General features: G+C 37.9%; 1 protein-coding gene across 6 annotated transcripts in view; it reads left to right on the top strand.

Annotated features, from left to right (window-relative positions):
- Positions 1-12945, top strand: part of pgs1 (phosphatidylglycerophosphate synthase 1) — a 29521-nt gene that overhangs the window by 1523 nt on the left and 15053 nt on the right. For all 6 annotated transcript variants that reach the window (XM_028030282.1, XM_028030280.1, XM_028030284.1 and 3 more), the window contains exons 2-5: positions 5953-6163; positions 9008-9085; positions 10861-10960; positions 11031-11220. In XM_028030282.1, the coding sequence (XP_027886083.1) occupies positions 5953-6163; positions 9008-9085; positions 10861-10960; positions 11031-11220 (579 nt within the window). The remainder of the gene's footprint in view (positions 1-5952; positions 6164-9007; positions 9086-10860; positions 10961-11030; positions 11221-12945) is intronic.

The following is a 12945-nucleotide window of genomic DNA, read 5'->3' as shown; positions in this document are numbered from 1 at the left end:
AATTTGAACTACATTTTGACCTTAAAAGTGTTACTTTTCAGCTTTTCAGCATTCTGCAATGCAGATTCCCTCTAATTATATTCAGCTTTACCCTTCCTTTGAGCTCTTTCAGGCTCGTCTTGTTTGGTGAGTCAATCTCGTACTGGATGTGGAAAGTTACAAAAATGGAAATCTGAACAAGCGGCCAAAATGGCAGTCCACACCCCGCCTTCAGGGTCACTGGAGTTCTTCCTGTCCCTAGATGTCCTTCACTGGGACAGAAAGAGCAGGGTTGAAGTCCTCACAATGGTCATGATAGGTCCTTGGTTCTCACACTTTAAAACCTGAGAAATTAATAAAAAATAAGAATTTGTCATTCTTATTAATGAGGGAAAAGTAGAAGCATTCTTTCAGCCAGCTGACCAGGAGTTCACAGCAGTGGAAGAAAACTTAAAAATCTCATTCAAAGAACTTTGAATTGTAGGAAATTGCATGATCAGTGTTGAAATTGGCCCATGTGTGGTTCCATAAGTAAAAATGGTTAAAAAGATGTTGCTTAATAAGCATCATGGATGGCTGTCCATGACTTTGTAATTTTTTTTGTGAACAGAAATATTTCCCAACAGTCATATTGTTCTTTCTTGTGAGGTATAAGTCCAGTGTTTCAGTCACCTGACCAGCAGTGTACACCTACACGAAGTCCAGGAGTAAAAGCCCACTACTCTATCCAACCAGCTGGAGAAACATCTGGTCTAGCACTTTCTCTGGCATTTCATTTGAAGGACTTTACATCTCAGGGACAGTATGACTGAACATTTTGTGATCTTGAAACATCTTTTTTTGTGAAGAACCGTCCGTTTTGTCCAGTGTTAAAAGTGAATTGTAGGGCGTGCCGTGGTGGCATAGTGGTTAGCGCGACCCGTATTTGAAGGCCTTGAGTCCTCGACGCGGCCGTCGCGGGTTCGACTCCTGGACCCGACGACATTTGCCGCATGTCTTCCCCCCTCTCCTTCCCCGTTTCCTGTCAGTCTACTATCATATAAGGGACACTAGAGCCCACAAAAGACCCCCTGGAGGGGTAAAAAAAAGTGAATCGTAAAGGCCAGCCTGAAAGACTTGCAGTATTTGGATAATTGGTCCAGCTCTTAACCCTGTTTATACTTGTCAATCAGTCAGAAGAGCTGCCTAGAAAACCACTATCTTTCTTTTTGGAGAAACTCTTTGTTTTATGCTCACCTCTATAAACGAGAGAACCTTGGCAAAAACAGAAGTTTAAAAAATGTGGACGGCTGTCATAAATAACTGTAGTCAGTCTAGAAATGGTTTCATTCTGGGATCTTAAAGAAATGTTTGTCTTGTGCATTTGAAACTGTGAGTAAATGATGACAAACAGTTCCAGTCAAAGAAACAAAAGGCTCAGTATGTAGACAAAATATGTTTTATTTTATGATCCAGAGAGCAGTCATATGCAAACTCTGGGGAATAGAAACATTGCGAAGATACTGACTTATACGATGTCTATATTTTCTCTGGCATTGTAGTCGATCAGGAGATGATGAGAACTGATTTGGGATGCCCAGTAGCTCTATTGGTTTAGTTGTTTCTCTCTGTACCAAGGACATCTTGGATTTGGGCCTTATTTTTTCTTATTTCTTCACTAAATCACTAAAATAAAACCGAGGGATAAGATTAGGAAAAATATAGGCCCCAGCCATGATTAGAGCTTATGTCTTATATCTTTAGAGGTTAAGGACAGGAATTTCCATTGTGCCTCTTTTATCAGTCTTAGCATGTTGAGGTTGTGTCAAAGAACACATAGATAAAACTTGGTGCAGTGAAAATGTTTGCCTCGTTTCAGATTTCTTCACACCTAAATGCCTTTGATCATTAAATAAATGTTAATATCAGACGCCCTCAGTTAAAACGGAATGTAGTTTTCAAATGAATAGTTCTTTATTAAGACGGGGAAAAACTGACCAAATGGGTTTGGAGCATTGTGAAAATATAATTCCTTCCACTGTTCATTAATGGATTTATGGTGACTTTTGCTTATTCTTTGGAAAGCTGAGTTCAATGTAATGAGCCACACTCATGCCTCATTACAGCCTGAGTCAAGAAATTAATTTTATTGAAGCTGTTTGTTCTGAGTGAAGTAGACTATTGTAAAAAGCAACACATCATACTCAAAGAAAAACAGCAAATGAGAAGAAAGAAAGTCATTGACATATATTCATCTGGGCAGGGTTACAGGAGTTGGGATTCCAGTGAGCCACATTGAGAGCCAGTATCAACAAGTGGAGAAAACTGGAAACGGTGGTGAACTTCCTCAGGCGTGGCTAACCTGACAAAATCAATCCAAAAGTGCATTAACGACTCATCCAGGAGGTCACATAAAAACCTCACTTCCCTCATTTAAGGTTTATGATTCAACAGTAAGAAAAATGCCTGGGGAAAAAATGTATGTCTCAAGTCATTAAACTATTAAAGAAAAGATTTAACGTTTAGGGAAATATTCTAAGAAATGACGAGAACAAAAGTGAAACATATAAGTGAAATATTTTACTGTCATTCCTGCACCCTATATTCCATATTTATATTTATATTCATATTTTATACTGTATTTTATTTTATTCTGGAGTAACCTCACAACATTGAAAGCTCAAAATATTGTCCTGAGCCGTATGCAACGAAATTTCGTTCTGTATACACCCTGTGCATGCAAAATGACAATAAAGTCAGTCTAAGTCTAAGTCTAACATCTAGGAAAGCGTGTCTCCTGCAGTCTGCCCTGACGCATCACAAGGTAGCAGGACGTCTCGGTTCTCACCTAAAAATGCTTGGAATGACTGACGAGCATTGACGACTGCTGGTGATTCAGATAACTTGTTCTGACTGTTCAACATTTTTGTGCCGTTCGCTTCCTTGATCGTGCTCAAGTTTCCCAAAAGGAAGCAGGTGGGTTTGCCGTCATCATCGCCAGTTGCCTTTTCTTTGTTTCGTTGTTGAAGTTCAGCATAATTTCCTCATATCTTTGATGCCTTTACACAGGAATCCAAGCAGTACACAATCAAAGGTTTATTTGTTTTTAACAAGCATAAAACTGTGGGAACTTGGTGTAGTTACAAGTTGATGTAAGTGCAAATTGAAGATGCACCAATCAGTTGGTTAGTGATTTGTATTTCCCCTATGATCAGCTCTGATTAGTGATGAGCAGGTCAAATGCTAAAAAGAACATTAAATTTTGCAAAGTGAAGAACTCCCTTCTGGTTGTACATTAATAAAATCCACTAATGAACTGTTAAAAAATTAATAAACAGTTGTCTCTGCATTCAAAAAGTACTTAAGATTAAATAATATTCTACATGTTTTCACATTGATGCATTCCTTATTGCAAATGTTTTTATAATTTTTCTTTGCAGTCAAAATCACCAATTATGTGGTGCTGATTAATAAATATATAAATTCTTAAACATGATGGCAAATGTGACGTTTTTGTTGCATCGCCATGTCGATCACAAACGATAACATGACATCAAGCAAGGCTTAAGAAGCTGTGTAGTAGAAGTAAGAAATACTGCCACCTACAGGTGGGAGTTACCAGTCACTTAAACCCAATGGTTTTGAGAATTTTTACAAAAAGATTGCAATAAACTCACAATTATGCATAAGTGCAAAAAAGAGAGAAAAGAATAGTGATTATTGTTGATGCGAATATTTCAGCGATCGTTGCCAAATGACAGATGTAATTTGGCAACATATAGATGAAAAATTAATAACTAAGCACATATATGTTATCTTGAAGGTTCTATTTATGTCTCCGCCTACATAAAAAGCTGCGTCGGGTCGTATTTGGCCTTCGGGTATTGAGCTTGACACGTGTTTTTAAAGGATGATCTCGTATTTCTTTTTTGATAGAAAACAAAACTAGTTATGTATTCGGCGTTTTCCGCTCATTTCCTCCTGTTTCTTTCTCTCATTATTCTTTTGGCCAACCACAATTACCGTCCCCTGTGAAAGATCTGGTTCCACGGTGTGTTAACAGTAGGAAGTTGGATATAATAAATAAAAAATGAAAGTAAGAACTCTTATCTCTACGGTCTTTTTTTTTTCTTTTTGTTGCGAGTCATTCGAGGAATCGGTTTAGCCGATCCATAGATATAACTAACCAAAAATAAAACCAGCCTTTCCAATTGGCTGAATGGATTCAATGAAATCTGTTGAACAGAACTAGGATGTAGATTCTTTAAAGATGTCACCTGAGATAACCAGGTCAGCCCTGCATGCTGATAACGAGAGCTCTTTTTAACTTGCATGCTTTTTATCAGCAGAAATGTGGCATAGTGACATACCAGAATAAATGGCTCGTTTTATTTCCTGAATTACACCACCTAAGGCTGAAAACTGTTACTGGATGCCATCAGCATAAATGGAAGTTACTTCCCTTCTGTGAAACGTGCCGTGTACTCAGAAAAAGATGCCAAAGGCAACTATACGTTAATAACTATATTTCCTATGATAGTGATGACGGATTTCAAAGTGAGCTTCTTATCTCCCTCATCACACCGCCTTATCTTTACAGCTTACTGAAAGAAGGCTCAACATCTTCTGCCTCAGTGACATAACCCCGTCTATGAGCTGGATATACTCTCATTTAATAACTTTTCCACTGCTGTCAAAACAAGATAATTCAGTGCATTTTAGGCTGACATGAAGAAGTAATTAGGTTTTTTTTTGTTTTGTTTTATGAGTTAGTGTTTAAAATTTGGAAAGTCTCTCTGCAGTTTAAAAACTTAAGTGTTTGTCCTGAGTAAGTTTTAGTTGCAAATGCCAAGCAGGAATGCATGTATGCTACGAGGGAACCAGTGAGAGGTATACACTCCTCTCCCTGAAAAGCTGGATGTATGCAGAAGGTGTTACTTGTCTTTTTTCCACATCGATATATTTTCTCTTAGTCCTTCTGGAACTGGGCTCCCACACTTGTAATTAAATGAAAAAGATAATGAGTGTATTTTAAGCTTTGAATCAGTGTTGCACAGTAATTAAGATAAATTCGTCACTAAATCGTTCTGGGCGCCATGATGGACATCGGAAGTGAGGCGCGGGAGTATTGAACAGAGCTTCTCAACTTGTTTTTTCTTTTTGTTTTTGCCAGTTTATTCATGGCTTCTTCTTGTTCGAGTCAATCTAATTTGTTTGTGAACGTAACACATCTGGGTGGAGCTCATAGACAATGTTATCTGCAAAAGTTTGAGATAGCTAGCTTAGAAATCGACCCATTCCTCCTCCTTCCTGATGCGTTGATCAAATTACCGACTTTGCCTAAATTCAGACCACATGATTTATATCACTGTGTCATCAGCAGCGTTTTCCCTCCCCAGAGCGACACGAAACCGTACAAAAGACGAGATGCCAGCCACTTTGTTTTCCCATACATGCTAGGCTACATGACAACGCAGTATTGTCCCTATGGTTACTAACGGTTAGGCATGTAGCTTCTCCATAAAGCAATGTTTGATGTCTTTCTAATTATACTTAATTGTAAAGTATATGAACGCAAATCTTCTTACCTTGTAGAAAGCTGCAAACCCTAACCTTAACCCTTAAACATCTCCGCCGTATCTTTCCTCATTAAATATTGTACAATAAAGTGATAAGTTTGGTTTCTATCTTTGTCTGTGTAGCGCGCAGCATCCTATGACCCTTTATAAAGTGAAATCAACTAAATAGAAGCGATATTAGGCTACCGGCTGTCTGTTTTTTGACTGGCTTTAGATTGTTTTGACGTATGCGAGACAGTGCCATTACTACGGAAGAGGATTAGGGCCCTAATCCTCTTCCGTATATTTCTGTTAACCCACTGGGAGTTAATTGTTGCTTCAAAAAACGACCCGATGAGACGGTGCATAAAGGAGCTGCCATATATTATTAAAACAATTCAAAGTCCTTGTACTTCTGTGTGCTTATTTTCCGTAGGTCAGCCATGTTGCTGCTGGCTCCACTGCTTGCTCAAGCCGAGCCAGCGCCACGCCACGTTTCCAGGCCCACCGGGTCAGCCGGAGCTCAGGGCTCAGACGGCCTCTGCAGCCACTTCCGATGGATGGCGGAGCAAGTACCCGCCTTCCGGGTGCCGGGAGCCCACATCCAGATCCTGACGTCACCGGACCAATTTTACCAGGCAGTGAAGGTTTGTGTCGTTTGTTCACGACTGCTGTCGCCTTTGATTAATAACAACACATTTTAAGATGGCTTTGGAAGTCAAAACTATTTCAGAAATCTCCAATTAGAGGTCAGTTCTGTTAGTTATCTGTCTAACGTCAACACTTTGCAATCCTTTATCTGTCCCAAAAAACAAAACAAAACGAGAAAATGTAAACATTCTGATGCGGTGGCAGATCCATTCAAGGCTGATGCCCTGATACAAGGATGTTTAAAACGTGCTAAATGGTTTCTGAAATCCACAATAAGAATGTAAAGAAAGATCTGCTGGGGTCACTGGGTGAGAAGCGTAGGTACAACTGGAGAGATAACCAGTTCATCACAGGACAACACAAAACAAACAACCACGCATGGATACACTCATACCAGTTTAGAGAAAGCAATGATCTAATAGTCATGTGTTTGAGCTGGGAAATCCCACTCATGCATGCTGCTTTTATAGAAACCATGCAGAAAGAACCCAGGCAAAAAATTAAATACTTTATTAGTCCCAGTGGGAAATTAAATGCTGTAACCCATCCTGTTAAAGTCCTTTTCAATAGTGATAGCAACATACACGCTTACAGGAAGACCACAAACTTTATTGTTATGTAATCAGTAGAAATATAAAATCTTGAGCTTTTAGAAAATAGATTTTTTGAGGCACAACTTAATTTTGTAGATATAATTTTTCCTACTTCTGTTTCTGACTATATAAAGACTAAACTAAAATTAAACACATTTTTTTCCCAGTCATTATGAGGGCTGTGTGTGGAATTTTTTGTTTTCTTAATCTAAATTAGGATTTGGTTTGAAAAGTCTGAGAACCACTAATTTGGAGTAAAACTGAGCACCTGACATGAAAATGGTTGCAAACTTCTTGCAATTGCTGGACTCAATGGCTGTACTTGCATATTTATCAGAATTTGCTTGGAGAGTCTAGCAAGAAAAAAAAGAACGGTGCATGTGCAATCATGCAAAAAATAGCACCGATTTAATAACTCTTTAAGTGTTTTTATAGTTGATCTTCACATCTCAGTTTTATCTCATCCAGTTTATGAGAAACATTGACATTATTTATCTGGATAATTTTTATCTTAAGGGTGTGATGCACTGTTTTTTTTCGGTGAGTATTATGATCACAGAACCTTGACATGTTTCAACTGACAAATGAGCTGTGCTAAAATTCAAATGGTAAGGGTTGCAAAACGCCTTTCCTTTTACCAAAATTACACTCCTACCAGTAATGTGGGTGAGTGTAGTTTACAGTACAGCCACTCCCAAGAATAATTTAATAATAGGTGGGTTTCATGTGACTGACTCGTAGTTGGTCATATTTATGGCACCTTTTGGCACGATTCCCAAATTGGACTTTTGCAAAGCGTCACTAGCTTGTTTTTTTAAGTCAGAAAAATTCCTGTGGTCAAAGCAGGTTTTAAAACAAACAAAAGCAACAACATTCATCAATACTAGCAACGTACACACAATAAAAACAATGTAGTTTATAGAATAAAGTCATTTAGATATTTGAATTATTTATCTTAAAGATTATTTATCTAAAGATTATATTCCAGATATTGTAATTCTAGGATTTGCACAACTTTCTGCGCTACATACCAGACATGAAGTTGCGTTTGACACCAGGCCTTTGTTCAATATTGAGAACCTGCCAAAGTATCATGATGATTCATTTGGAGCTGTGTGTTTTGTTTTTTTTTCTTTTTCAGTGACGTTCTTAAAATGTCAGTACAACATTCAGTTTTTATTTTTAGCTCTGTTTTTTCTGCTAAATCCGGTCATTTCCTTGCAGCTGCAAAGGGCCCTTGATTTTCAGTTCTGAACAGGGCTTATGCATATTTGTATTTTTAGACTTTTATTTATGAAAAGTTTATATTTTGGACCAGAACATGGTGTTGAATTAAAATACTCGAATCATCTCGATCCTCTGGTGCTATTTTATGACAGCCAGACCGTCTTTGTCTTGATAATTCCTCAGTTTACTCACCTTGTTTTTGCAGCCAATAGATTTTAATATTTTTTGCAAACCAAAAACTTGGAATAATTAAATGGATGCATGTTAGAGTGCAGTTTGTTTAAAACACTGCTCTGCACAACCAACCTTAACACTGCTTTTATTGCTTTCTGTATGGCAAACTATGAAGTCAAAAGAGTCAAAATGTTACTCTGTTTGCACATTAACAGGAAAATAATAAATAAATAAAAACAGTAAGCTTCATCTTGTTTTATGTATTTCAAGTTTATTGGGTTTCTGCTATGGTATTTGTTCAGTGACGATGTACAATGATTCAGCAAAACCAAGCAATAAAAAGAGCAATAAAATAATACATCGTTAAGCAATACAAACACAACGCATACAATCATTTGGAGTAAACAGAACCAACAATGTAGTAAAATCCTTCCATAAAGACACAATAATAAAATACAATAATAAAAACTCATTGGGTCATTAACAACACTTAAAGGTTTCTACTGTCTTAGCAGTGGTTATGTAAACAAATGTTATGTCAGAATAAGAAGCATATATATTTATACAATATATATATATTGTATCATAAGATTTGTCTTCTAGGAATTGAACCTACATATGTAGTGAAAACAGCACAAGCCATAGATGGGAATATTTTTTTAAGTCCAGATATAAGGAGTTGTATAACTGCCAAAATATTTATTTATGTTGAAGGAGAGGTTTGTTAAATAAATGATTTATCAACTTCTCTTGGAATAGATTTTTTCTTGTCATTTTCCAGAATCTTAAAAGTCTCTTACGACACATCCTCGTTCACTTAATAGTTTCCGTCTCCTTTCCGTTAAGGCCCGCATCAGTAGCGCACGAAGGCGGGTGGTGATGGCGTCCTTGTATCTGGGAACGGGACAGCTGGAGCAGGAACTGGTGAGGAAGAGCGTTTTGTTTCTTAAATATGCTTCTTTCGTTCGGGGCAGGTGAGAACAAAGCTGTAACAGCAGGAGAGTGAGCCAAACGGCTGGTCAGAGATGCCAGAAAATATGAGTCAGACTTCTCCTCCAAGAATACCGCAGTGTGTTTTCTTCAGATTGAAACACGAAGTTCAGGCCAGAACTACTAGGAATGACCCCAAAATGCAAGGGTTTATGGGTATTGGAGAGCAGCGCTGGCGTGTGAGTGCTTGCTGTTTTTCATGCTTGGAAAGCCTAGCATAACAACACGAAACCAAAGCAAACCACAGTCTGGACCGGTGCTCATATTCAGCTGTTTTTTCGTGTTTTTAGTTTTTTTTTTAAATGACCAGTAATGGAGACGTAGGCAGAGGCCAAAATGCTCAATCACAGCTAAAAGCACTGAGATCAGCTGCTAAATTCTGTAACTCCACAGGATGATGGATTACTAGAAATGTGAGTCAGAAAGGTGCAGTGAGGCTGTATCATTTTTTCCCCTGCTTTTTAAAGTCTGGGGTTTTGCTTTAAAAATGGATGAAACAAACTTAATTCAATCCAGTGTGAGGGTTCAGGCCCAGTCTGTGGTTAGGACTGAAGAATGCAAACTGCAGGTGTTGTTTTAGTGTAAAACCTGGACACAGGAACACTACAGATCCCGACAGTCACACCTGAACTGTGTATTTACTTTAGTGGACACTACAGATCCCGACAGTCACACCTGAACTGTGTATTTACTTTAGTGGTGGGGCCAGAAATGACAGTAATCCGATAATTGAAAGCAAGGCATGCTTATCTTACAGAAACAAAATACAAAGTTTCTTTAAGACACTTTACACACGACGTGGAGAGTAATTCTCGTGACCAGGAAGATGTTCTTTTAACCCAGCCAGTAATTAGAGAAGAAAAAAGCTTCTATTTTAAGTTTTCAAAATAATAATTATTAAAGAGTTTATTTTTCTAGTCTTTGCTCTGTTTGGATGATGTATAAGAAGTCAAGAATTTATTACTACTATTAACAATAATTATCTCTTACTGTTCTAACTACATTAGACTCAACAATTTTGAGTTTATGCTTTTTGGAATAAGATGTAATCAAGTTTAAGTGCCGTTTATTTGTAAAGCACATTTCAGCAACAAAGCATAATACAGTAACCAGTTATGAAATAAGCATTTTGTCAAATGTCATCATAAAAATCATCAAACAAATATATACCAAATACATTAATAAATATTACTCTTACTGCTAATCAAATGCTGCGCTAGACAGGTGGATTTTTAGCCTTAATTTAAAGGAACTCAGTGTTTCGACATCTTTGCAGGTACCTTGAAATTTGTTCCAGATTCATGGCGCATACTGTGGAAACTGAATGCTGCTTCTCTATTTTTGCATCTGGTACCAGGGATGGGATGCAAATTTACAAACAACAAAAAGCTAATTCTGAGGCACTTTCATGACTTTAGTGTCCTTTGCTTTTAAATGAATAATAAAACATTTGAAATGGCTATCTTACGTAAAGCTTGTTTGTTAAATTTGAGGTATTAAATAAAAAATGTCAAACTTGAACACTGGTGAACAATTCGATCTTAAGTTATTTTGCATGTTTGAAACAAACTAACATGCTGAGGGTTTTTTGTTGCTCAACCAAATGTTTTGACTGGCAACGCACGGCGAGTTTTTATGTATTTATATAAATTACACATCATTTTAGCTCGGTTATTAAAAAACATGTTCCATATCTATCTCCCACTAAGGTGGACTGCATGGAGGAAGCGCTCCAATATGCAAAAGAAAACCGTCGCTCTCCTGACCTCAAAGTCTCCGTACTACTGGACTACACTCGCGGATCAAGAGGTCGGTCTCCATCAGACCTCTATGCTGTTGTTTGGCCCAGATCTCTGTGCTCACCGTGTTTCATGTGCAGGTCAGATTAACTCCAGGACCATGCTGCTGCCTCTGCTGCAGCGCTTCACCTCTCAAATGCGAGTATCTTTATACCACACTCCAGACCTGAGAGGCCTGCTGCGACTCCTGGTGCCGCAGCGCTTCAACGAGACCATTGGAGTCCAGCACATCAAAGTTTACCTGTTTGACGACAGCGTCATCATCAGCGGGTACGTAGAGTTTAATTCAAGGGGATTGGAAAGCTGGACAAGGGCCTCGAAAATGCAAATGTCTCCAACTTCAGTTTGAGATCAGAAAGTGAGGATTTAAATGTCTTAAACGAAACTTTGGGCAGATTTCTGGTAGACCTAATTGTTGGACTCCCATTTATCTGATTGACTAAACACCAGGATGCTTCAAATTATTGAGCATACATAGCATACAGTACTGCAGCAGTGAATGGAAGAAGCTAAAAGTCTCACATTTTGACATATAGTCAGTTTGTGAAGGTTTGACGCTGCCTATATCCATCTACGGTTATTTTTCTGACAGTGCCATGTTGTTTGGCTGTAAAAAAAAAAAAAGACTGGTACTTCAATCTTCACTTGGCTCAGACAGGAAAAAAACATCAAGTCACAGCTGATTTTTATGCTGAAGAAACTTTTGGAGTTTGGCTACTCAATTTCTTTAATGTAAACCACATATTTTCTAACCTTAGAGACTTTTTGTTCCTGAAACATTGCCTCAATAATCAAAAGTTTACCCACTTTTCCTGTGCAAAGGATCTTTGGTAAAAGTGTCCTCACACTGTCCTTCGGATATGTTGCCACTGAGCAGCCAGACATTCATTGAACATTAAAATATGTTTAAAAAAATAATCTAATTTTTGTTTAAAGCCATAAATAGATGATAGATTACAAATGGTATGTCATTGTCCACATATGGTAGAGTCTTAATTAAATATCTGCTTTGAAAGCAAATGGAAAGCAGATTGTAATGTATTTGTTTCAAACTTTCAGTATTTTTAGATTTCCTGCCGCTAAGTTATTACATACTGTATATGTCTTTTTAAATCAAACCGAAGAATGATCATTGTGTATATTTACTCAAAGCACAGAGCAGGTGTTTCCACTGCTTGGAAATGTTTTCAGTTCTGTCATCTGCAGAGAAAATGTAAATCATGGGTGTGCTCTAAAGCTGGGGACCGCGGTGGTGTTGTGGTTTTCACTCCATTGCAGATCAAAACAGACAAACCCATGCATCATGCTAGAGAAGGAAGTTTTCCCTGCAGTGCCTTTTGAAGAGCAGGATTCGTCCGCCTCGAACGTTTGTCATTAGCGTCGTACAGCAGCAACTTATCTGTAATCGGTTTGTCTTAGCAGCGCTAGACATCCTTCACACCCTCCCATCTCGTAAACTCCTCTCTGCTCTGAAGTTGTCAGTTTTAAATTCACATCGAGGCTTCCCACTGGGATCAATTCATCTCATTGTTTGAAAATATTATTGTTACATTTCGGTTTCGCCTGAAAACTGAGAACGCTGAGCGGGCTCCAAAGTGAACATTTAAGCACTTAAGACATCGGGCGCAATCTGTCTTGGCTTTGGTTCATTTCTTTCCTGGAATAACAATAGGTTTCACGAAACTGCAGGTTAAACTGAGTCAACAAACCATTTTCAGTTACTGATATTAAAAGATTTGTTTCAAGACATCTGCTGGTTCAACGACACTTCATGCTCCTGAAGCAACACTTAACTTCCTTTCCTTAACTTGTTTAGTTTTTTCACTAGAAGACATCAACTTTTTTTTCTGCCTTCTTTTTTGTCCAGTTTTTGGCTATTAGAAAATGTTTTTAGCATCTATAATATTTAGAGTAAAAACTTTGGTTTGAACTTTAAATAAAGCATCTGAAAGTTGATACATTGGTAATGTTGACAAAGCAAAAGTAAGGATCACT

This window comes from Xiphophorus couchianus, chromosome 10 (assembly GCF_001444195.1).
Source record: "Xiphophorus couchianus chromosome 10, X_couchianus-1.0, whole genome shotgun sequence".
Taxonomy (NCBI): domain Eukaryota; kingdom Metazoa; phylum Chordata; class Actinopteri; order Cyprinodontiformes; family Poeciliidae; genus Xiphophorus; species Xiphophorus couchianus.
The sequence above is the reverse complement of the archived record's forward strand: the minus strand, read 5'-3'. Positions and strand labels throughout refer to the sequence as shown.